Source organism: Moschus berezovskii, chromosome 3, assembly GCF_049115385.1.
Source record: "Moschus berezovskii isolate FMDL1 chromosome 3, NW_MosBer_1.0, whole genome shotgun sequence".
Classification (NCBI taxonomy): Eukaryota; Metazoa; Chordata; class Mammalia; order Artiodactyla; family Moschidae; genus Moschus; species Moschus berezovskii.
Window position 1 is genome coordinate 101704491 of NC_142462.1, and position 26098 is coordinate 101730588.

The 26098-nt window shown below is 45.3% G+C and overlaps 1 protein-coding gene across 4 annotated transcripts; it reads right to left on the reverse strand.

Moving 5' to 3' along the window:
- Nucleotides 1-219: 219 nt before the first annotated feature.
- On the reverse strand, nucleotides 220-25358 carry GCC1 (GRIP and coiled-coil domain containing 1). 4 transcript variants are annotated; one of them, XM_088834651.1, is made up of 3 exons: nucleotides 23683-25357; nucleotides 21082-22351; nucleotides 220-1308 (listed from the first exon to the last, which is right to left on the reverse strand). In XM_088834651.1, the coding sequence occupies exons 1-3, from the start codon at nucleotides 24712-24714 to the stop codon at nucleotides 1280-1282; spliced, it is 2331 nt and encodes a 776-aa protein (XP_088690777.1). In that variant the 5' UTR covers nucleotides 24715-25357; the 3' UTR covers nucleotides 220-1279. The 4 variants fall into 4 exon arrangements, 3 of the variants coding, with proteins under 3 accessions (XP_088690777.1, XP_088690776.1, XP_055277193.2); XR_016037055.1 differs by having other exon boundaries at nucleotides 221-1308; nucleotides 20794-22351; nucleotides 23683-25356; XM_088834650.1 differs by lacking the exon at nucleotides 220-1308 and adding an exon at nucleotides 3815-16001 and having other exon boundaries at nucleotides 23683-25358.
- Nucleotides 25359-26098: the final 740 nt, after the last annotated feature.

Below are 26098 nucleotides of genomic sequence, written 5' to 3' on the forward strand. Positions count from 1 at the left end.
CTAATTGCATAAAACAACTAAAGCACTGTGTCAAGGAAAAATGGGTTACTAAATAATGATGAGTCAAAACCCACCTAATTAAGACATGAGTGCCAGAGCTGAGCCCAGGGCTGCTTAGGGGCACACTTCTCACCATTACCAGATGTCTCAGAAACCACCTGCACACTGATGTACCAGGGAAATAGCCAGGATTATCCATCCAAAAGTCTCTGGTGTCAGTACTTTAACACTGTAAGCCATGGAGTGCTGAAACTAGATAGTTTGATATCACTTTGGACAAAAACCTTATTAAGTAGGTTCTCATTCCATCTATCAATGCCTAATTCTGAATCCACAAAGATTTTAGGCTTTGAAAAGAAATGACCCTTGGACCACTGTGGACTTTTGGAGTGAATTCTTATGATTTTGAGGGAATTCTCCAGCTGGTTAAGAGTGTGCTTCCACTGCACAGAACACGGGTTTGATCCCTGGTCTGGAGGAGGGCATGGCAACATACACCAGTATTCTTGCCTGGAGAATCCCCATGGACAGAGGAACGGACAGAGGAACCTGGTGGGCTACAGTCCGTGGGGTTGCAAACAGTCAGACACCGTTGAGCGACTAAGCACACACACACACACAAGCACAAGTACACAGGGCACTAAGATCCCACTTGTGCAGCATACCAAATATACTTTTTCAATTTTAAAAATTTTATTTATTTAGTTTTTGAGTGTGCTGGGCCTTCGCTGCTGCTCAGGCTTTTCTCTAGTTGTGATGAGTGAGGGCTACTCTCTAGCTGCAGGACACGGGCTTCTCATTGTGGTGACTTCTGTTGTCATGGAGCACAGGCTCTAGGGCACGCCAGCTTCTGTAGTTGTGGCTCCCGGCTCTAGAGCACAGGCTCAATAGCTGTGGCATGTGGACTTGGCTGTTCCATGGCATGTGAGATCTTCCTGGATCAGGGATCAAACTTGTGTTTCCTGCAGTGGCAGGCAGATTCTTTACTGCTGAACCACCGGGGAACCCACCCCCCCAAATTTTTTAATTAAAAAAAATTTTTGTGGAAGTGTTTGCTAGCCTGGACTCTGATTCAAGACAGTTCATGTGAGCAGTGAGAGGGTAGAGGGAGAAGTGTCAGGGCCTCCAGGCACATGACTCTGCTCACACAGGAGGTTGTGGGCCCATCAGTCCGCTGAAGCAGATGAAGAACAAGGGCAGGAGGGTGTCATCGCAGAGAGGAAGGGTGGAACCGAGCTGCACCAGGATGGAGACAGGAACTGATTACTTTTCCATCCACTTAGGAGACTTCGAAGAACTCAGCCTGGTCTGAAGACAAAGAAGAATGGCACCTAAGTTGAGGGCTGAGAACCAGAGCTGTAAAATGCATGATACTTTAACCTGTAACTTTCTTAAATAAAAATTTCATGTCCTAAAATTCCCTGGTATTATATGAAACATTTGCATAAACAACCACTGATAGTCTATTGATTGGGTAATTACTACACTGCCACTAAACATAATTCTGTGTGTGTATGTATTTTACTTTCTCTCAAACTGCTCAATATCTATCTTTTTTAAATCTTAATTAAAAACTCTGTATGTGGGAATTCCCTGGCCATCCAGTGGTTAGAACTCAGTGCTCTCACTGCTGGACCCTGAATTCCATCTCTGGTCACAGAACTAAGGTCTCACAAGCCTCGCAGCATGGCCAAAAACAGGTAATAAATAAATAAAACTTCCATATGAATCCTTCATTCTGAAAGTGGAGGGTTTGTGATTCTAGCTGAGAGAAGAGGTAAATCGGTACAGGGTTTAGAATCCCCTGAGCTCAGGTGAATGTACCTCCAATGGAAACCCTATACGGACCACATGCAGTTAGAGCTCAAGGAAACATTTCCAACAAGAACACAGATTTGGGAGGTGGCAGTTACAGTAAGGAAACTGGATAAATACCCAAAAGAGTTTTAGAGTGATAAGATGAAATATCCGGGTGCACAGCAACATTTTCTAATGGGTAGTGGAAGAAGAGACGAGTCACAGAGGTCAGAAGAGAAGAATTCACAGAAGAAAGAGGTGTTGGCCCCAAGGAGAGAAGCTTCCGGAAGGGACGGCTCATGGTGTCAGAGGTCATAATGATCAAGCAGATCACGAGTCTGAAAAAAAGAGGCTCTTCTGCTTGGAGGCTCAGGCAAGGAAACACCCAGAGAAGGGGGATACATCTCAAGGAAACACAGGGTCTACTTTGGAGGAGGATTCTACACATTTGTTTCCTTCAGATCACGGGACAAGGATTTCACAAAGAAATCCCACCTGGGGGGAGCCTTCACTGTAAGAATAGAAGGCATGGGGGAAAACTTTTATCACCTATGCTAATTATAATTAATTTTTGGACCATGTCAAGACTCACAAATGGGAACCTCCAGTCCAGCTCTGGGTCTCCCAGGGACAGGGGATCCCATAGCGCAGTCCCTCTGAAGCACATGTGCAGCTGGGGACTGTACACCAGCCCGCCTGTCCTCACCAAATGCATTCATTTCCCCCAAGCTGCCGTCACCAAGTATAATCCAGGAGGCTTAAAACAACAGAAATTTATTCTTCCTTAGCTCTGGAGGCTACAGGTCCAAAATCAGGGCATCAGTGGGGTCACAGTCCCTCTGAGGACTGTAGGGCACTATCTTTCCTTGCCTCTTCCACCTTCTGGTGGCTCCCGGCAACCCCCAGTGTACGCTGGGCTGTGGCCACACCATTCCAACCTCTGCCTCCAACTTCACCCGGCCTCTTTCCTGTCTGTGTGCCCTCTCCTCTCCAACAGGACAACCGTCACTGGGTTAAGGCCCCCTCGAATCCAGGATGACCTCCTCCTAACCAAGCACAACGGCAGAGACACTATTTCCAAACAAGGTCACATTCTGAGGGTCCAGGCGGACCTGAACTTGAGGGACACTATTCGGTCCATTACACTGAACACGTGAGCACCTCCCTAGGGAAACTCGCCCCAGCTTGAAGAGCACGACAGAGCGCCAAGTCATTTTTCTCCCCTCCCTCCACCTCGTGGATCCTCCTTTTTTCTCAGCAGTGCCTGTGGTGGGGTGGAAGTGTTCCAGAGGCTTCTTGTCTGGCCAGACTGCCTGCCTTAACTCTCATGAGAAGTGCGTTGGCCCATTGTGCATGAGAGCAGAGACCCAGGAACCCAGGACTCCTGAATTCACTCCCAATTGACCCTGTTGCATGACTGGTCTACTCTCAGCCCTTGCTCATTCTCAGACACAAAGGCTGGCTGCAGTTTCAGCTCCTGACCTTCAAGCTCTGCCCTGGATGCAATACTTCCCTCGACTCCCTGAGATAATGACTTCTTGGGTTGGTCCTTCCCTAATGGCCACTGGGACCTGACCCAGGGCTACCACAGGCTCACTCCTTGTCACTCGTTGTCCTGGAAGGCCTCACTCAGCCTAAGACCAGAATGTGTACTTCTGCTCCAAGGCTCTCATCTTCCTATCCACTCTGCCAGGGCTTTCAAACTCAATCCTTTATACACAGGTAAGTGGAACTCTTCCAGGCTGCACTGATGATACAGGAGCTATCTGATAACCACTCTTCAAAGGGGGCATATTGGATGACACTCTTTTAAAATGGTCCGACCAAGTCAGAGCTAAGTGTTCTCATGGGGGTGGGGACAGTATGTTTTTGGAGAATTTAATAAATCTTTAACTTCAGAATCATTTTAGATTTACAAAAAATTTCAAAGACAATGTAGAGTGTCTATATACTCTGTACTATATATACGTATATATGTGTGTGTGTGTGTGTGTGTATATATATATATATATGACATGACATTGAAGTCACTCAGTCGTGTCTGACTCTTTGCGACCCCATGGACTGTAGCCTACCAGGCTCCATCTATGGAGTTTTTCAGGCAAGAGTACTAGAGTGGATTGCCATTTCCTTCTCCAGGAGATCTTCCCAACCCAGGGATTGAACCTGGGTCTCCCACATTGTAGGCAGACGCTTTACCGTCTGAGCCACCAGGGAAGTCCTTATAAAGTCTATATATATATATATATATAGAGAGAGAGAGTATATATACCTATATACTCTAAACGTTGTTTTCTCTCTAATGAGGAAAACATCTTACATTGGGATGGCACATCTGTCACAATTAATGAACCAATATTGATTTATTATTAACTAAGATCCATACTTTATTCTTTAATTTTGCTTATTTATTTAGACCATAGCTCTCAGCTTGCAGGATCTTAGTTCCTGCCCAAGGATCAAACACAGGCCCTTGGCAATGAGAGCACGGGGTCCTAACCATGGACTACCAGGGAATTCCCCATACTTTTCTTAAATTTTAATTAATGTCCTTTTTCTGTCCTAGGATCCCATCCTGAATATGCTATTACATTTAATCATCATGTCTCCTCCCACTTCTCCTGATTAATTCTCCTGGCTGTAATAGTTAGGATGCTATCTTCTACAACAGCTCTGCTGTCTCAAACTCAACATCCATCTATAGCCCACTACCTAGACCCCAGAACCCATGAACACTGGGAGGAGGTTCATGGGGCAGACGTGGATCACTCAAAGTAATGCATGTAGCCTGAGCCAAACTGCACTGCTTATAAATGCCTACAAAACAAAATAACTCTTACTATGGTGTGTGTGCAAGGTCGGGGTATCTTGTCCAGTAAGAAACAGTATACAACACAAGAAGAGGAATAGGAAATGGATCAAGAATAAAGCCTTCACAGGGCTGTGAAGAAAACAGCAGAACACATGTTAGGAGGAGCTGCTCTATCAGTGGGACAGCAGGGAGGGTGAGCAGCCTGAGAACCCAGAGCAAGGCCACCAGGGGGCAGAGACAGACGCTGCTAGTTCACACCTCCCGTGGGGAGCAGGGACACAGGCAGCTTCCAGTGTTCCACGCCAGGAGTCTTCATTCTCCCATCAAATGGGTAAAATGTGTGATGGGCCACAGGGATGTATCAGACTCACAGAACCCCTCCCATATGCGTCTCTATAGATTTGCTCTTCTGGACATTTCATATAAATAGAATCATATAGTGTGTGGCCTTTTGTACCTGACTTCTTTACTTAACATACTGTTTTTCAGTTTCTACCATATTGTGGCATGTTATCAGTACTTTGTTCCCTTTTATAGTTAAGAAACGTTCCACTGTATGGATACACCACATTTTTTTAACCATTTATTAGTTGATGGACATTTCAGTTATTTCCACTTTCTGACTATTATGAATAAAGCTATTACGAACATTAGTGTACAAATTTTTCTACAAAAATACATTTTTAATTCTCTTGGATATATATCTAGGAGTAGAATCAACTGGATCACATAGTAACACTATGTTTAACTTTTTGATGAACTGCCAAACCATGGCTGTACCAATTCTTTCACAACAGCAAGAAATAAACCTGTTATTTAAGCCAGTGTTCTTTGGGGTTTTAATGTGTATACAACCGGGCCTAGTTATTAACGGTACACTTGGCCATCAAGTCTTCAGCGTTTTGTAAATGGGTACATACATTTTAACTGACAAGGTGTGTTATCTGCCCAATAAGACTGGGTGCAATTTGGGGATGAAGATCTTATCTTTCTGCATCTATCACAGAATCCAGCATGGTGCCAGGCCCCACAGAACTAATTTAAATACTTCTGGATGCATGGATGTAGGGGCTCAGTCTAAAGAATACACAGAAGACAGAATCAGCCTTCTACTTCTATGAGTACTGAGAATTTCCCTTTTCTACCAGTAGTCTGAGCTGCACCTTTTTAATTACAGGACACTATATTTTCTGTTGAAATTTATTTGGAGAGACACTAGGTGCTGCTGGTTTCCCATGAAAAAGAATATTGCTAGGAATTATAGAGTAATATTGGATGCCCTTATTACCAACAAGTTAGGAAGAACTTTGATTTTTCATTTTTAGCTTTTGCCAAAATTCTTTCCAGATAAAATATTTACAAAATATATAGTGTTAGGAAGAATAATATCCCCATACACACACCCAGATATTCATGTTTTAATCTCCAGAACTTGTTACATGACAAAGGGGAATTAAAGTTGCTAATCAACTGACCTTGAAATGGGGAGATTATCCTGGATTATCTGGGATGTAATCACAAGGGTCCCTTAGAATGGAAGAGAAAGGAGGATGTGACTGTGGAGAAAAGGTTCAGATCTGACATCGCTGGCTTTGCAGATGAAGGAAGGGGACCATGAAAAAAGTCATAGACAGTCTCTAGAAACTGGAAAAACCAAGGAAACACATTCTCCCATCGAGCCTCCAGGATGGAACACAGTCCTGCTGACACTGTGTTTTTAGCCCAGGAGATCCTGACCTACGAAGCTGTCAGGTCATTATTTTGTGTTGTTTCAAAGTCATCAAGTTTGTGGTAATTTGTTACAGCAGCAGTAGAAAGTCAATACATAAATATATATATATATATATAATAACATTTTTCCCACCTCATCCTTTTAAAAGTATGAATCTCCTTCTTAGGAAGACAGTGGGATGGGGGAGCCAAAGTGGGAATTAGGTAACAGTTTACCAACATAGAGCTAATTTATCATTGTATTCTGTTATCTGGTACATGTGATGTCAGACATTAATAATAATTACATTTTATAGTACTTTATACTTTTCTAAGAACTTTAATGTACTGTTTGATTTGATCAATGAACAAACAAAAATCATCACAATAACTTTGAGAAGCTCTGCAAATTCACTGCTTCCCTTTTTGACAGATTAAAAACAATGAGTCACAAAGAAATCCCAGAGACAGGTAATGACAAAATGAGCATTTTGCTTTCATCTCTTCCAGGGGTGGTTCTCGGCCTTTAATATCTTACTCTTTCAAAGAACTTGGGTCCAGGATACTAGAAACCAAAAGTCCACTTTCCTGAGGACATCTGTATATTTGCAGGCATTCTGCTACTGTACCTAGCACTTAGGGAGAGAGTTCAAAGACATTAAGTTAATTGAAAGCATCTACCTTGGGCTTACAATGACCTGAAGTCTGGTAGGCAGGCAGGTCTAGCTATTTCAGACTTTATATTATGTTAATATGATTTACAGTTCCCAGAGGCCTCTCCTCACTGACTCTCCCTCCTACCCAGGCTCCACCCTCCTCTGAACTCTGACAGTAGCCTTGTTGGCCCGGGGTTCGCCACTGTATGACACTGAATCTCTGGTCTGAACTTATCCTTCTGGCCTGTCTTACTCTGGATGCCAGAAGTAAAAAGTCTACCCTGTTTGTGGCCACTCAAAGCCCAAGTCTCCATAGAAGTCAGACAGACACATCCTACAATTCATGTCACCTACATTCCCAATCACCGATTGATGCCCCAGCTTCCACTTTGCTCCCCCCTCCCTTCCTACCTTCTTCTCCTTCAATAAATATTGAGGGCACATCTCTTCTGCATACTGCACAAGACACTTGGCATAAGGCAGTGAAGAGCAAGCCCACTCTCTAGGCTCTGATCCTGACACCTACAGGGAAACGCACACATACATTAAATAACAAATTCTGAAAAGGGGAAAACATGGGGCATCCACCCTCAGTTAGCAAGCAGACTGGCTCCAGCTCCCTTAATAAGCTTGGAATTGGTTATTTTCAGCTTGGGGATACCACTCTCAAGGGATTAGTGTAATGATTAAGAACGTGCGCTCCAAAGCCAGACTTCCTGGGCCCAAACACTGCACCTGCTCTTGCTAGCTAGGGGCAAGTTATATGACTTTTCTTTGCCTCAGTTTCCTCAGATGTAACAAGGATGATGATAATAATGCTTCCTAAGGTATGATTAATGGTGATAAATAGCACTGAGTCACTCTTAAATCAGGTCTTTTGATACATGTAAATACAGTATATTTACATGTATTATGAATATACTGTATTTTATATAGTATATATAATATATATATATCTTAGCCTGCTATATATTAGGCTAAGATCATATGAAACAGCCATCGTCATAGACTGAATATCAGCAACTCCCTATGTTTTAATATTGGAAAAGTTATGTAAGTGTAGTCACCATCTTTTTACAGAGCAGTGGGAGAGTGAGCAGATGAAAGGGCAAAGATGTGAGTGGCTCTGGAAGCCACAGAAGCTAGAAGAAAGGTGACCTCTTCCGTCTTTAATCAGCACAGCCATTGAAACAGGTCAGAACGAAGGGTGGGAGGACACACGGAAAATGAACAGGTGCTACAAGACTATCTCAAGCAAAAAGCAAAACTCCAAATCATAATGCAATCTTGCAACAGCATAAAGGAAAGCATTCCTGGACAGATACTGGAAGGGAGCATCAAAATGAAAACAGCTGGTGCTTTACATAGCCAGGATATGCATGAAAAGCCTTTAAAAGCTCTTAAAAATCTTGTAAAGTGACTTAAACTTGATGGGGCTGAATACTGTCTCCATGATAAAGCTCATTCCTCCCTTGAATTCTCTGATAGCCTCTGCTGGTTCTCCCCTGCTTTTCTGGTTGTCCCTCATCTGTCTGTGCGCTCTTCTGCTCTGCCTACTTTTTAGATGTTAATGTAAATCTGTAGTGTTACATACTATTACACCTATATTACACTTACATAGTGTTACATAATGTAGAGTCAATAACCACTAATAAAATACTAACGGGCTCCATCCTAGGGTTCTTGCTGACACACATGAGTTACAGGATGGTAAGAAAAAACTGAGTGGAAATGGATTGAAATTGGAGATATTGGTGCAAACTTGCAATGTTTAAACTGTGTATGTATAGCTACACATGCATGTATGTATGTATATATAATTTATATTTTCAAAGTCTGTCTGCTGGAAGGACCTAGAAGCCTTTGCTTCTAGGTAGTAATGAGTTCACATAGCTCCCAGATATCGGTTTCTAAGACCAGTTTCCACAAACAAGAACCAGGGATCACCAGAGAAGTAGTTGATTCCAAGACTGGGGCACAGAAACTGTAAGATGAGCCAAAAACATATTTTCAAGACAGAAAGTAAGGAAGTACTCCAAAAAATGATGGGAGTGTGTCACAAGAACACAGGAGTTTGAAGGGATTCTTAACAATCTGGGGAAATTTGAGCCAAAAATATAAGTAAAATAGCAAATTATAAACCAATGAGAAACAGGAATCCATCAGTCTAGTAATAAATAGATAAATAAATGTTAAATAAGTGATGGAGAAGTCAGGGCTCTCACTGAGAAAATGCCAAGGACCAAAAGACAAATGTGGTAATAGTGCTAGAGTTGAAAAATCATTGATTTTCAATCATCAAAGACTGGGTTATCATCAGTTAAATTAAGGGGGGAAATTTTGATAAAAGCAGGATATCTGCATGGATTTAAAGTGTCTCCTCAGATTATTAGCACTGAAGCAAAAATACTTACTATACAGTGAAGAAATCAGATACCTTGTCTGAGTATCAGAATTAACATCACCAATGAGAAGCAGTAGATGGTAATTTGCCTCTGGGAGTGATACCCTGAGAAGAGCATATAAAACAAAGAATGTGGCTTACCATCCAGGTATGCAATGATTAAGTCATCAGCCACTGCAGTCGCTGACCAACAATGCACCCCAGGAGGAATTCAGGATGGAAAACAGGATGAGGTGCTCAGTGCTTTAGTTAGATGATTATCTCAGGAAGAATCTTCATAAACCCGGATTCTTGCATCTTCCCATACATGGTAAAGCACTAAAATCATTAACTGATAGCTTTGCCTTGTGACCTTTTACCAAGTCATATGCTTGTTTGCACATACTCCCTAGCCAAAAATAAAAAATATACTAACTTCTCCCCTACCCCTCTAAAGAAATTGCCTCAGAGCTACTGAGAGGCTATCTCCCAGACTACGGGCCTCAGTAAAACCCTGAATAAAATTTAAACTCATAGCCCTTATATTGTACATTTTTCTTTCAGTTGACAATCACATCACTGATGCAATATTTTGGCAGGGAATTCACAGCCTTTATCTAATCATGAAGAAACGTCAAACTCAAAATGAGGACTCTTCTATTTTAAAAAGTGGGGAGGGCTGTATTCTCTTAAAATGTTACTGTCATAAAAGACAATGAAAAGGTGAGGAACTATTCCAAATTAAAGGAGATTAAAGAGACAGGATAACTAAACACAGTATGTGATCCTAGACAGAATCCTATAATGGCGGCAGGGGGGGGCGGCGGGCGGGAGATACTATAAAGGAAATGACTGGGCTACTTGACAATTTGGAATGCAGATGATTACAGAATTGTACAGATGTTAAATTTATTGAAGATTTTAACTATATTGTAGTCATTTAAGAGAACAGCCTTGCTCTTAAGAAAAAAAATCACTGGTAAAAGGTAAAGGGCCATGATGTATGCAATTTACTCTCAAATGGTCCAGAAAAAAAAAATAGGTGTGCATGCATAGAGAGAGCGAGCAAAGGATAAAATTAGTGGGACAGGATGTGAACAACACGTGAGTCTGGATAAAGGGTACATGATTGTTCTCGCGCTATTCTGGAAACTTTTCAGTAAATTCGTGATTACTTCCAAAAACGTCTTCTCGAAGGGGATGGGTGCCACTTCTGGCTGACTTCTCTGCAAAGTCTACACATCTTCTACGTCATCACATGAACACCAGTGCCTGCCTCACACCCCAGACTCCCAAATCTCCATCTCTACTGCACGCTGTGCTCTTGAGTTCCCAAACTCTATGACAGTTGAGGGGCCTCTAACTGACTAGTGGGGGCAGTTAACATAATTTAAGATGGCTTGGTTAATGGAAAGGTTGAGAGCTCTGCATTTCAGCTCATAATTATACACCATATATGATAACCCATACATACAGACATGGCTATATTTACGTAACATTGATATTGGGTATAAAAATCCACTACGGAAATCAAAGCACTGTCATTCAATATGTGTGCGTGTGTGTGTGTGTGTGTGTGCGCACATGCCAAGTCACTCAGTTGTGTCCAGCCCTTTACGATCCTATGGACTGACGCCTGCCAGGCTCCTCTGTCCATGGAATTCTCCAGGCAAGAACACTGGAGTGGGTTGCCATGCCCTCCTCCAGGGGATCTTCCAGATCCAGGGAGAGAACCCACATCTCTTGTATCTCCTGCATCAGCAGGCAGGTTCTTTAACACTAGTGCCACATGGGAAGCCCTTGCCATTCAATACTGTCATGCAAATCCTCAAAGATTATTGCCTGTTCTGAGAACTGCATGTGTCTGCATCTTGTCTTTGTAAATGACCTCACGTGTAGTAAATTCACCAAATAAATAGTTTTGATTTTTTTAATGTTGGTCACTTCTCAGCTTTTAAGCTAAGATCAAGTGTAAAAAGTTTACATTCCCAAACTTCTAGACCTCACCCAAATGTGCCCTGAACTTAACATCCCTCTCCCTGAAGTCATCATCTTTCTTCTCTCAGCTGGGCACCATGCCCCTCCCAGCTACTCAGGTTGGAACCTGGGAGTCACACCACCTAGGTCAGAATCTCAGGGGGCACACAGCAGCTGCTGGCTCTTGAGCCATGTTTCTGTTAGATCCAGGCCAGAAATACAGAAGCCTTGCGTGCCACCCATTCAACTCAGTTCCTAGTTCCAATCTCAGAAGGAGCCTCAAGTACCTCTGGAATCCTAGTTACCAAAAAATCTGACGAACGTTGTTTCTAGCTGTTTCATCTCTGCAGTTCAGGAAGGCTGAATCAAAAGCAGATCAGAAGAAATGCTGAATGAGTTAATCTACTATATCTGCTACACACCCCCATGCCCCCCATGCCCACTCTCAGCACCACTGCCTGTCCATGTAGCTAACACCAGTTGGTGCTTATCTTTTCAAGCTCAACTGAAGGGTCACTTTAGTTTCCTGATTCCTTGCATACCAAGTTCAATGTCTTGGCTTTCCCTTCTAATCCTCCATTACAGCACTTGCCACACTGAATTGTAATCATTCACCTTTGAACCTATATCCTGTGCTAAACACTGATAGAATATATTCTGAGTGCCCAGCACAGTGCCTGGGATGAAGTGAAAGTTCACTCCACATTTACTGAACTGATGAATAAACAATGGTATATCCTTCATGTTCCAGGCTTCACCTACAAGTGGTTTAAAATTTAGGTCCATGAACACTAGCACCCATGGGTGGGAGTTACCGGGTAAGTTATCCTTAGTCAGTTGAATCAATAGCACCATCCTCCTGGATCTCTCCCTTTTCCCTTCAAGAGGCCCAGGAGCAGCAGCAGGAAAGCAGAGGGAAGGCTCAGGTATCAATAGACCCAAAGTACACGAAGCCACTGTGAACTCGATGCCCCACTCGACCTGCCATCCAGCCATCACTTACTAGCCACTACCAGGGACAAAAGCTTCTATTTCATCGTTAGGCCACAACCCATGATAAGATCAATTTGTCCTGTGTGCGTCTTTGTTTGCTCTTCTATGAAGGGAGTAGTCTATCAGGCAAGCACCAATATCCCTTTCAGATCGGACATTCTGGGATTCCATAAATGCCCTGATGGGCTTGCACAATGCAGGTCTGTGGTCCATGCACCCACCTATGTGGGATGCACTTCCCCATCTAAGCCACTAGTGAGGGGCAGATCACTCAAGCCCAGACTCATATTCTGAAGCCCTCCTTCATCACGCTGGCTCACTCACTGACTCTTCACCATCATCATCCATTGACCAACCCAATCTTGTTGGTGTCCAGCACCCTCCTGGTATTGCAGTTTGGATAAACATGCTGTGTGAACCCCAACAGACTGTAAGCAACTTCAAGGCAGGGTCTTTTTTTTTTTTGGAAAAGCAAGAGGGCTGAAATGGAGAGAGGAGACAGAGATGGTTAGTGAACCCATGCTAGCTGCCAGATCAGCCTGATTCCCTCGGCCAAATCTGCACCAAAACTTGGGAAAGATCTCAACAGCCATCTTTGCGGTTTGTACAGCATCTAGGTATGGCCTGTATCATGTGACAGCTGAATGACCAGGGATTGCTAAAATGAGGACCCCAGCAGGAAGCTTCTGGCCCCAGGTGCCTCACAAAGTAAGGTTCACAATTGTCGAAAATTCTGTTTCCTTCCGTACCCATGGGACTCACTGACTCACTGACCACCAGTCACACACAAGTGCTGACCAAGGTGCTGGAGAGGCTCCCAGGAAGCTCCCTGGGAAGACTTTTACAGATATAGTGCCCCTCTCCACTCTTACCTCCTGCTAGACAAGTGTATCTTGTTAGTCCCTCTCCAGAAGTTGGGTGCTGGTCTGAAGGACCAAGTGTCAACTCACAGGAAAGAAATCAACTTTTTACTGACTAAATCTGGGAAGCAGAGAAAGAACAAAAGTTTCATTTGCCAAGAGCTTTGCCACGACCATAAAAGGATGTGCAGGTGGAAGAAAGGAAGGTCCCTAACCCCCTTGAGAGATAAGGTAGTGGAGGTGCCTGTTCTACACACCCCTCAAGTACAGGGGTTCCTTAAATTCAGGGACACACTGCCAGAAGCTTCCTGCTGGGGTCCTCATCAGGAGTAAGACCTCAGGCCCAAAGTTGGACTCAGCATCTGAGCCTTAGGGCACTTGCCTCACCCTGTAGCCTCCTTTTCTCAGCTATCTTCCTCCCTGATGGGACCAGAATGAACACCCCCAAATCCTCTAACAACCAAAGGAAGATAATGTACCTAAAGTCAATTCTAGTTATATTCTCAGAGACCTAGAGAAACAGCACATCCACTAAAATGGTCGAAGAGAAAACTAGCAGTAAAATAGCACAGTGGAAGAATGCAATACGAGCAAAAATTAAATCTCTTACTCTGAATGGATAAGTTTGGTATTTTCAGTTTTATGTTCATTCTGCTGTTTATTGAGCATTTAATACGTGCCAAGTTATGAAAAGTCCTGAGAGTGTGAAGATGAACAGGACCTGGACATGACAGTGAGGGGGTCTATAGAGTAGTTGGGGAGACAGAGAAGTCAATTAAAAATGAAAACACAAGAAATGACCGTGCTTAAGGCTGTATGAACAAAGTACTGAAGGACCTCAGGGAAGTGCCTGGGCATCCCTTGGTATGGAAAAAATCAGCATGGAGAGAGTGATGCTTTAGCTGAGTCTGAAAGGACAGGACCATACTGCAGAGGGCTGGAATGGGGCACTGGGAGGGACTTTGAAGGTGGAGGAAACAGTGTGTCTAAGAATCCTAGGTTTGGGAAATGTAAACCCAGTAGATGATGCAATGTAGGCAGTTAAAACCAACACAGACAAGTTTGGTCTCCAGACTCCTTCAAAACTCCTCTTGCTGGCTAAGTCTCCAAAGTGGGCAGATATCCCAGGGGACAATTTCTTACATTTAAACCAGTTTTTAAAATGAAGCCTCAGACTGGAGAATTTAACACCTCTTTGGGTGGATGTCCTTGCCCTGGCCACCTGTATAATCCACAGGTGTTGAAATAAAGGTAAGACACCAGACCTGACTCTAAATACTAACCCTCAAAATATTTTGTATGGACAGCACAGCTTCAGCTAATAAAAAATGTGTATGTAATCTGCATTTAAAACCTTATATTCATGTAAGCTGATATCAGTCTTCAAGTTCACTCTCTCAGATATGAGAGGGTTTCATACCTCAGTAGCAGCCCAGAGGGAATGGACAAATTTACACTGAACCAGAGATGGTCTCCCTGCTGAAGTCAAGGGACAGGGTTTACCCATGAGGGTCATTGGTTTACAGGTGGCCTTTGCTCTTCTGGGCTCCCTGCTCTGTGGGTTTGTCAGAATCATTGTTATTTAGGTAATTTAAGAGATCTGGGTCCCAGGAGAAACAGCTGTCACTGCTGAAACTCACATAAAACTGTGTGGTAACAAAGAGTCTATTTCACAACTTTTGGTGTGAAAGAGCGCTGCAGTTAGGAAAAAATGAGGCTCCGCTGAAATTATGAGGCAGCTGGGTGCCAATGAAGAAAGGACCACCTGGACAAGGACCCTTCCTTCCCAGCCCAGGCCAGAAATACGGTCCCCTGAACTCCTCGGTGGGCACCACATTGCTCTTTGCTGGGAGGCAAAAAAGAGAGGCAGAAAGAGCTGCACTGCTTGGTTCAGATAAACAGCGTTTCAATCCAGGTTCTGCCATCCCTGGCTCTGGACCTTGGGCAATTCATCCTGCCAAGCCTCCATTTCCTCATCTGCAAAATAGATACGCTTTACAAGACTGTTGCGAAGATTAAGTAAAATAACGTAGGGGAAATGCTAGCAGTCGACTTTAGAGCAAGCACTTAATATAAGACCGTCGTTTTTCCTTTTGTTTACAGCAACGTTTGTGGCTAAGAAATCAAGAAGAGTCTTAACTCCCAATTCTGCCAATTTTGGGGGGGAAACAAAAACCTAACGTGGTTCAGCACCTACTTTGTTTCAGAAACTGTGCTGGTTCTTTCTGTACTTACTTTCTTTATAACCTGAGAATGTAACCGTGAAATAAAGGTATTATTAATTCCCATTATAAGAAAGTTAAGTTCAGAGAGATTAAGTAATTTATGACTTAAAGACTTAAATATAAGACAGGATACTACAAAACTTCTAAAAGAGAACACAGGCAAAGCATTTGGGGGCATAAACTTTAGCAATATTTTCTTAGTCTCCCAAGGCAATAGAAATAAAAATAAATAAATAAACAAATGGATCCTAATCAAGCTTGTAAGCTTTTTCACAGAAAAAAGAAACCACAAACAAAATGAAAAGACAACCTATGGACTGGGGGGAAATATTTGCAAATGACGCAACCAAGGGCTTAATTTCCAAAATATACACAACTACTCATGTAACTCAACAACTTTTGGCTATATGGACAGCACAGCTTCAGATAATTAAAAAAATTGCATGTAATCTGCATTTAAAAATTCATACTCATGTAAAGTGGTAACAGTCTTCAAATTCTTTCTCTCAGATATGAGGGGGGTTTGGTCCCACAGTCGCAGCCCACAAGGATGGACAAATTTACACTGAACCAGAGATGGTCTCCTTGCTGAAGGCAAAGGACAGGGTTTACCATGAGGGTCATTGGATTGCAGGTGGCTTTTGCTCTTCTGAGTTCCCTGCCCTGTGGGTTTGTCAGAATCATTGATGAAAACCCAATCAAAAAATGATCAGAAGACCTAAATAGACATTTCTCCAAAGAAGACATACAAATAGCCAATAGGCACATGGAAAGATACTCAATATTGCTAATTATTAGAGAAATGTCAATTAAAACAATGAGATATCACCTCACACTGGTCAGAATGGCCATCACCAAAAAGTCTACAAATAATAAAGGTTGGAGAAGTTGTGGAGAAAAGGGAACCTTCATACACTGTTGGCGGGAATGTTAATTGGTGCAGCAGCTATGAAGAAAAGTATGCAGGTTCCTTAAAAAACCAAAAACAGAGTTATCATACAATTCAGCAATCCCACTGCTGGGCATATATCTAGAGAAACCTATAATTTCAAATGATACGTGCATCCCAATTGTCATTACAGCAATATTTACGATAGCCAAACCATGGAAACAACTTCCATGTCCACTGGCAGATGAGTAGATAAAGATATGATGGACATATATACATACACATACAATGAAATACTTAGAGTGAAAGTGTTAGTCGCTGCATCACGTCTGACTCTTTGTAACCCCATGGACTGTAGCCAATCAGGCTCCTATGTCCAAGGAATTATCCAGGCAAGAATATTGGCGTAGGTAGCCATTCCCTTCTCCAGAAGATCATCCTGGCCCAGGGATCAAACCCAGGTCTCCTACACTGTGGGCAGATTCTTTCCTGTAGGAGCCACCAGGGACTCATCCATAAAAGAGAATGAAATAATGCCATTTGTAGCAACATGGATGGACCTAGAAATTACATTAAGTGAACTAAGAAAAAAACAAATGTATCATCACTTGTATGCAAAAATCTAAAAATGACACAAATAAACCTATTTACAAAACAGAAATAGATTCACAGACATAGAAAACAAACTTGATTACCAGAGGGGAAAGGAGGGAGAGGTATAAATTAGCAGTTTGGGATTAACAGATACAGTATCAAACAAACAACAAAGTCCTACCGTATATCACAGGGAACTGTATTCAAGAGATTCAGTATTTTATAGTAAACTATATGGAAAACACTCTGAAAAAGAATATATATAATGTATAGTAAATATATATATAATAAATATAATTTTATTATATATTATACAGGAGATTCCCTGATAGTTCAGTTGGTAAAGAATCTGCCTGTAATGCAGGAGACCTTGGTTCAATTCCTGGGTTAGGAAGATCTGCTGGAGAAGGGATAGGCTGCTGCTGCTGCTGCTGCGTCGCTTCAATCATGTCCGACTCTGTGTGACCCCACAGACGGCAGCCCACCAGGATTCCCCATCCCTGGGATTCTCCAGGCAAGAACACTGGAGTGGGTTGCCATTTCCTTCTCCAATGCAAGAAAGTGAAAAGTGAAAATGAAGTCACTCAGTCATGTCCGACTCCTAGCGATCCCATGGACTGCAGCCTACCAGGCTCCCCCGTCCCTGGGATTCTCCAGGCAAGAATACTGGAGTGGGTTGCCATTGCCTTCTCCAGGGATAGGCTACCCACTCCCATATTTCTGGGCTTCTCTTGTGGCTCAGCTGGTAAAGAATCTGTCCACAATGCGTGAGACCTGGGTTCAATCCCTAGGTTGGGAAGATCCCCTTGAGAAGGGAATGGCTACCCACTCCAGTATTCTGGCCTGGAGAATTCCATGGACTGTATAGTCCATGGGGTCGCAAAGAGTCAGACACGACTAAGTGACTTTCACTCACTTGTATATAATAAAGGAATATATATATAATATATAAATGGAATATATATATGTATATATATGAATCACTTTGCTGTACATCAGACACTAACACAACGTTGTACTATACTTCAATTAAAAAAAAAAGAATGATCCAAGTTCTAAAGTTAGCAGTCATCTAGAAGCAAGGGGACAGAACAACTTTAAGGTTCTTATGAAGAACCAGCGTTGCCTGTTTAGCATTATTAGTGTAGAAATTTGGGCTGCAACTTACAGCTGGAGACTTTCTCTCCATTTGAACCAGCACAGTTCAGCCAAGAGATCAGTCTCTCCATCACTAGTTATCACCCACGGAGACAGGCATTGACCCTCCTAAGTCCTAAGAAGACAGGCATACCCAAATTAAGCAGGCTTTGGGGTTCATCAGACCTGGTTCAGACATCAATTAATTACATGATCTGGCGTGTGGCCTTTGTTTCCTCATCTGTGAAATGGGGAATGATAACATCTGTGAGGACTAAATAAGATGATGGATGTAAGTGGCCCAACATGGTGCTTGCACTCTTGAGAAGTTGTCAGAAAGAACCCTATAGTAGCAGTTTCACAAGACAAGCTGAGCGCCTCAGAGCTCTGGGTAACAGATGGGAGATTCCAACATCTAGGGCATGATTATACAGATGTTTATGCCTCAGATCGGAGATGCTCAATAGGGTGGCCTGGGGAAAGGAATGCAGAAAGCTCACAGTTATCAACCTGCCTTCTTACCCTTTTCTCCCTCCATCTCTTCTTCTTCGCAGCAATCTTCCTGATTTGCAGGGTAATAAATATGGCCCAGTCTCATTACCTTATCAACATACCCCATGCACTATTTGAAATTCTAGGACCAGGGCCCAAGGAAAATTTATTTCTCTCTGTTGTCTGATCTAAATTCTCTCTCTTTCCTTAGAGTGTCTAGCACAGAGAAAACTAGTCAAATAACCGGAAAATTTATTTTGGAGAAAGGGGAGGGAAGACAAGGAATTTATGTTCTTAAGGGTAGGGAGGGACCAAGTCTTCTTCCTTTCATTTGGGAGCATTTGCAGCCTTACATATACCAATGCTTAAAATTATTAATCAGACACTGACTTGCCTCTTCGCTTGTTTAATATCTCCTCAGGATTCAAAAGCACGGAATCATTAGTCCTAGGAAAGCAGCTGTGACTATGGATCTTTCTATTCCATTCAAACCACCTGGAAATAACATCATATCCTACAGGAACTTAGGATATATCCTGAGAAACTTTTCCAGGATATCATGAATACTGACTTGGAAATATAATAAAGCATTCAGAAGCACATTACTTTCAAAGTTTAAAGCAGAAATTATGGAAGTTTAAAGCCCACCCATGAGGTTTTTTCCAGTGTAACAGCCTACACACAAACACATACACACAATTCCAGGCTAAAATATTTGGTTTGTAAGGAGGCAATTAAAGTACTAAGGTATTCCTCCCTAGAGTTAAGCTTGTCGATTAACATATGAAGTATTTCTTACCTCCTTTTCGTTTACCACTTACATTCACACTGTGTCCAGACATACACATGCGTGTATATACACACCATTAGGGAAGCAAATAGGTCAAACTGATCAAGTTTAATGATTCTGTGGTTATTGTTATTATCACTTGAACGCATCACTTCTGTTCCATTAAGTCTGCTCACCGTAGATAGTCCGGATCACCTAGCCTCCCAATCAGATCAATCAATCACCCCCCAAATTCTCACAACACAGATCACTATGATGAAGAACAGAAAGATACATATTAGTCTGTGGCAGAGCACCGATTTTAGGATCCAAAGATCTCTACAACCAGCAAGAGCAGATGGGGGAAAGCAAAGACTGAGGAAATGATACTCAAGCGAAGAGGTAAGTCAGTGTCTGATTAATAATCCAACTTTTCTTTTCTGAGGCTATCCATAGTGTTCCAAGTACCCCAGACCTGTTCGGCTGAATTTCTACCACTTTCTTGTGAGGGTCACAGCATCTTTCTGGAATCCTCTGCAGCCCAACTAGCTGGGGGGTGGGTGGTGTAAATCTCAGTGGATGCATATAAGTCCATTAGTAGTAACAGGTGAGGAAGATGCGTTTTATGGACTGAAACACTATGACCTCCCTAAATGAGGGCAAAGGACCCTGGTGACAGTAATGCACAAACACCCTGGCGTGTGGTGGGATGTGGAGGTTTAGCCAGAAGGCTATCCACAGTGTAGCAAGTACCCCAGCCCTGTCCGGCTGAATTTCTACCACTTTCTTGTGAGGGTCACAGCATCTTTCTGGAATCCTCTGCAGCACAACTAGTTGAGGGGTGGGGGGTGTAACTCTCAGAGCTAATTCTTTGTATCCAGGCAGGATCAGAGCTTCCTGATCAGACCCCTCTCTTTAAGAAGGTAGAAATGTTTTCTTAATGGGAGTTCAACATTGAGGGATAGACAGTAAAGTTACTCACTCACAATCTCAAGCCAACACTGTACAGCAGGTTAAGGCAGGGAGGGACAAGTGTGAGAGGTCTAGAAGCCTATCCAGGCCAAAAGCAGGTCACTCAGGAAATCCCTAAGAACCAACTGGTGTCCAGGGCTTTCTCCAGGATGGTCACAAGTGGTGTGGTTTGTCCACACAAACCACAGGGATTAGGTCATGCCCTGCCGTAAGTATCTCAAGTTTCCCAGTTCCACGATGAACTCCCCAAGTTCACTATCCCTGGGCCTTTTGGACTAGGGAACAATCTGTCACTATTTCAAACTTCCTGGTCCCTCTCCAGCCTGCATTTACGTCCCCAGAGAATTGGGGCAGCAGTGGGCCAGACTCAAGATTGTGATGAAATAAATAGTGGGTCTTTGTGTGTGTTTAGAAATTAACTGAACTCTCTTTGGAGTCATAGGTACTCCTAGCTCTGCACTAGGAGTCGGATATTAAAACCAAAAAAACCTTATTTTAAAAGACACTCATTTCCCCAACTTTTTTACCTCTCAATCCTAACCTCTCGCCACTCCTTCCTTCAAGGACAGGCCACCAGAAGATGCTGTCCCAACACTTTCAGTATCTCTGGGGCCCAAGGATAAAATGGCATTAATGGCATTTGACAGAAGATCCCATCCCACACTGAGGATTCCTCCCAGGTCAACACAGCGAAGAAACAAGACGGTGACGTAAGAGAAGAGGTAGGAGAAACCAGAGCCTGTCCCTTCTCACAGAAGAGGCACAGAAATCGGAGGAGTGAGAATGGCATCATCTCTTGCCAGAGGGCCACCAACCACCACCAGCTGGGAGCCGCATGATCGCTTGCTTCTCCTCTGGACTGAAGTGCAAGATGGTCAGGATGGCAGTGAGCGTCTGCTGGCGGCCCAGGGTGTCCGGCAAGGTCAGGAAGCGATAGATGATGTTCTTGAGGTACTCCAGGTTGGCTCCCTCCCGACTCTGGTCCCTGATGTTCTTCGCGATGTGGCTCTGCAGGGCTCCCACCTCCTCCCGATGCCGCTCCCCCTCCTCCAGCAACCGGTCCTGCAGCCGATGCACTTCCACCTCCAGCTGGTGCTTCTGCTTCCTCAGCGACGTGATCTCCACCTCCTTGCGGGCCAGCTGCTCGGCATACAGGAAGAAGGTGGGCTCGCTGGCTGCGGCGAGTTGCAGGGCTTGGGTCAGGCTGTCCGGGGTGGAGGTGTCCGCCTGGTCCCTGGGGCCTGCGCCACCCACAGGGCTTCTGCGCCCCGGCAGCCCGGAGGACAAGGCCACGGACCGCAGCTGCTCCAGCTCCAGGTCCTTCTCGGCCAGCACAGCCAGCGCCCGGTCCCGCTGCTTGTGCAGCTCCTCCTCCAGCTTCAGCGTGCGGTCCCGGAAGTCCAGCTGGCTCCGCTCCAGCTCCTGCCGGTGGCCGTGCTGCAGCCGGGCCAGCTCCTGCTTCCAGCCCTCGGCCTCCTGCTGGTGCTGGCGCTCCAGCTCCTCGCAGGACAGCCGCAGCGAGATGTACTTCTCCTTCAGCTCGGCCAGCTGCTCCCGGGCTTCCTCCAGCTCCTTGCCCAGGTTTCCGTCTTTGACGTTCTTGCTCTTGAGGACCACCTGGGCCCGCATCTTGTACCTCTCAAATTCCTCCTTCAGCTGTTTCAGCTCCTGCTGGTAGTAGAGCGCCGTGGCTTTCTCCCCATCAGCAGCCTCGGAGCTGGGCATTATCTCCAGGTCGCAGAGCTTCTCCACGTCCAGGGTCACCTGGCTCTTCCTGGCCGCCACCTGCAGCAGCCTTTTCAGTTTCTCCATCTTGTCCTTCAGGACGCCGACATCCAGACTGGACTCCTCTCCATGGCTGTCCAGAGGGGACCGGCTGGAGGCCGCTAGCGCCAGGGTCTTGTTCTCCAGGTCCAGCTGCAGAATGCGCTCCTTCAGCTTCTGGATGGCCAGCTGGTCCTTCTGCTTGGCCTTCTCGTAGGTGCCCAGCAATTCCGACACCTGGGATATTTGATTCTCCAGGGCCGCCACCCTCTGCTCTTCCAACTGCGATTGCTGGCGCAGCTGATCCTCAGCAAGGGCTGTCTGAAAAAACAAGGGAACAGGTGGAGATGAATCCAGAAAAGCCACAAGGTCAGAGGGCCAACTTTAAGAAAGCAAGAGAGGGGGGACAAAAAAGGTTATGGGATGGGGTGGCCTGGCAAAAAATGGGAACTGGGAATTTTTCTGAGTTTGGGAGCTAACCCAAGCTCCTGTAACCTGCTCTCAGACACACATTAAACCCATTAAGACCCTTTGGAGATCTGCTACTGTTCTGCTTTAGCGTTTCTACTCTCTCCATCCATACACCAAGCTCACATGTAAAGTGTGCGCTTCACCATATTACCTTCTTTTCCTCTTCCAACATTCCTGGAAGTTCAAAATTGACTTGGATCTCTCCCCACACCGAAAGGAGGCACTGGAAAATAGCCTGTCTTTCCAGACAAGGCAAATATTGACTGCAAGCAATACAAGAAGTGATTTCTTCTGTGAAAATTCCCTTTGTCCCCTTCAGCCACCCTACCTACAGGCATCCATTGCTACCCATACATAGGCATACAGCTATAAGCATCCACTCCACCTCTCACTGTACAGCCCTGCTACACTGCTTCATAAAGCACAGCTGGGAAGATGCCATGCTCTGACACTCAGACATGCCCCAACGCTCAGATCTGTCTGGCTCCAACTTCAGACTACACTCCACATCCTGTTGGAAGTACACTCTGGATACTGTCAACACCACACAGAAAAGGATTTCTCAGGACCCACAAGTGAAACTTTTTGAAGAGCATCAAAAATCAACAGTGTAAGCACTTAGTTCTGTCAAAGGAAAAAAAAAAAACCTAATATTTCCCCATGTGTCACAAGTGTGTGTTGACTCGTGTCTGACCCTTTAATTCCTTATGGACTGTAGCCTACCAGGCTCCTCTGTCTGTGCGGTTTTCCAGGCAAGAATACTGGCTGCTGCTGCTGCTGCTAAGTCGCTTCAGTCATGTCCGACTCTGTGCAACCCCATAGATGGAAGCCCACCAGGCTCCTCCGTCCCTGGGATTCTCCAAGCAAGAACACTGGAGTGGGTTGCCATTTCCTTCTCCAGTGCATGAAAGTGAAAAGTGAAAGTGAAGTCACTCAGTCGTGTCCGACTCTTAGCGACCCCATGGACTGCAGCCCACCAGGCTCCTCCGCCCATGGGATTTTCCAGGCAAGAGTACTGAAGTGGGTTGCAGTTTCCTACTCCAGGGGATCTTCCTGACCCAGGGATCAAACCCATATCTCCAGAATCTCTTTCATTGGCAGGTGGATTCTTTACCACTGAGACACCTGGGAAGCCACTTTAAGTTAAATGACTCATGTTTGAAAGAGATGAAGATAATTACCTTCCTCATTTCCTGCTGCAACTGAGCCTGGAAATGGTTCTTAAGGCAGGCAGCCTCTTCTTGAAGCTCCTTCAGCCGGGGGTCAGGCTGATTCTTCTCATCTCGAAGAGCCTGAAGCTCACCTTTCAGTTCCTCCACTTCACGGGTCAGCTGCTTGGTCTGCAGTTCAAACCCTTCCATCTGATCGGCTGCATAGGCCCGCCCGGCCAGAGCTTCCCGGGTCTCTTCCAACCGAAGCTCCAAGTCCTGGCGCTGGGCCCTCTCCTCCTGCAGCAGTTTCTGGAGCTCACGCAGCATCAAGGCATGGTCACTCTGCTCTTGGGCCCGATCGTGTTGCTGCGTGATAAGCCGGGCTTTGGTTTCTGCTATCTGTTCCTGCAGCCCCTTCAGCTCTCCCTCCAGCCGGCCCCTCTCCTCCTCTGCTTTTTTACTGGCATCCTCTAAGTCCTGCTTCATCTTCTTTTTGTCGGCCAGGTAAGAAGCTTCCATGCGGGACTTCTCCTGAGTGACTGTAGCCAAAGAGCTGGTCAAAGTAGCCAACTGAGTCTTCAGCTGGTGCAGTCGTTTGTCCACCTCCCCACCCCCAGATGGTCCGTCCCCACTACTACTGCTAACGCCACTCTCTGACCCGCTGGCCTCTTCCAACTTTGGAGGTGGTGGTCCACGGGCCAGTCTGTCATCTTCGACCCCGAACTCACCCTTGGTGGTGGTGAGACTGGCCGCAGTATCCAGGCTGGCGGCGGTCCCTGTGCTGTCCTCGCTGTGAGTGGAGCATCGGTCATCCACAGAGTCAGGAAAGGTGAGGCCTTGAGGCTGCACACCTGCGAGGACCACATCTGCCTCGTGGGATACGGACAGTACCTTAATGCTGGCCTCCAGCGCCTCTTTCTCCTTCAGCAGACTTTTATAGGCACGGACTACATCCTTGAGACGTGTCTGGTACTGGAGGAGCTGCTTCTTCTGAGTCTCAATAGTCTCCAGCAGGTCCTTCTTGCTTGGGCCGCCCCCGAAATTCATTCCAAACTTCTCCATGAGGGTTCAGGACGGGTTGCTCCAGGCCAGGGTTTGGACAGCCTGGGAGAGCGTCACGAAGATGCTAGCGAGGGTTGTATGCGACGGGGAGATAGTTGTCCCCCTCCGCCGCACATCCGCTCCAAGCAGCTGTTCGAGACCGGATGCAGGGCGGCGGGGCAGCCGGGCAGAAACGCTTGCCAGGTCCCAGGCAGGAGGGCGGGGGCGGGTCATATCTTAGAGGCGAGGCGACGCTGGCACGAGAGGAGCGCACTGCCAGGGCTCGCCCGCACTGCCCCAGAAGCCGCTCCGCGCTCCCCGCTCACCCAGCCACAGCAGCACCGGCCGGCCCCAGGCGCACGACAGGCCGGAGGTTTAAGCTGAGCGTAGCTCCATCCCGACTTCCTAACTCTAGCGGCTGGACAACGGCGCTTCCGGGTCTGCTGGAAGTGACGCGAGCGCGACGCATTGGGCCCCGCCCCCAGCGGGCGCGAGGTGGGCGGGGCTGCCTCCGCGGACCGGTGGGAAGAGAACCCAGCAGGGCTGAGGACTGGTCGCTCTCCGGCCGGGCGCTTGTTCCTCTCCACCACAGCAGAGCAAGCAGAGTCAGTACACCGGAGTCATGTTGGTTTGGTGAAGGCGCCTGATCTTGCTCTAGCGCTAAGATCAGCGAGGGACGGAGGCGACATAGCAATGAGTCCTGACCAAAGACTCGGGTGAACGACAGGCCCCACTGTTTGGGTGCTCGTACCATTGTCCTTAAAGAGCAACAGTTAAGACTACCATTTAGGCCACAAAGATGGCAACCCTTTCTAGGACAGTATTTGACACCTAGATGGTGTATAATATAATCATTATTATACCTTTCCTGAGTTCTGCTGGGTTCATTTAACAAATATATAAAAATAAATATATATAGGCATGTCCATTCTAAGTGCCACCTATATTTCAGAAGCTTAACGGGAGTTTTGCTATTTAGTGTTTATAATTATTCTGCTGAGCATCATTAGCACTATTTTACAGATAGTGCAACATGAGGCACAGAGAAGTTAATACACCAAGGTCACACAGCCTTGGGTTTAGAATCCCATGTAGATCATCCGACTCTCAACATACCAAGTGTTATGCCAGGTGATCACCAGGAAGGGACAAGTTACTACCGTCAAGGAGCCCACATCTAAAGAAGCAGCAGCCGTGCAAACACAAGTATATTCAAAGTGATACTGAAGTTAAGAAGAGGGAGCCCTATCTAAGGGAGACAGCGCAGGCTCTCAGGGGAAATGTGTTGGAATCTGAAGGGTAAGTACCGATTGTCCATCTAACTAGAAATGAGGGAAACAACATTCTAGGCAGAAGGAAAACTTGCAAGGACTCTGGAGTATCAGAGAGTTTGTCTCACCTGGGA

Coding starts and splice junctions, on each gene's coding strand:
- GCC1 (XM_088834650.1), bottom strand. CDS start 24,714: ATGGAGAAGTTTGGAATGAATTTCGGGGGCGGCCCAAGCAAGAAGGAC. Junction 22,352..23,682: donor TGCAGCAGGAAATGAGGAAG/GTAATTATCTTC, acceptor TTGTTTTTTCAG/ACAGCCCTTGCTGAGGATCA. Junction 16,002..21,081: donor GCGGCTCCCAGCTGGTGGTG/GTTGGTGGCCCT, acceptor CTTTGCCTTCAG/CAAGGAGACCATCTCTGGTT.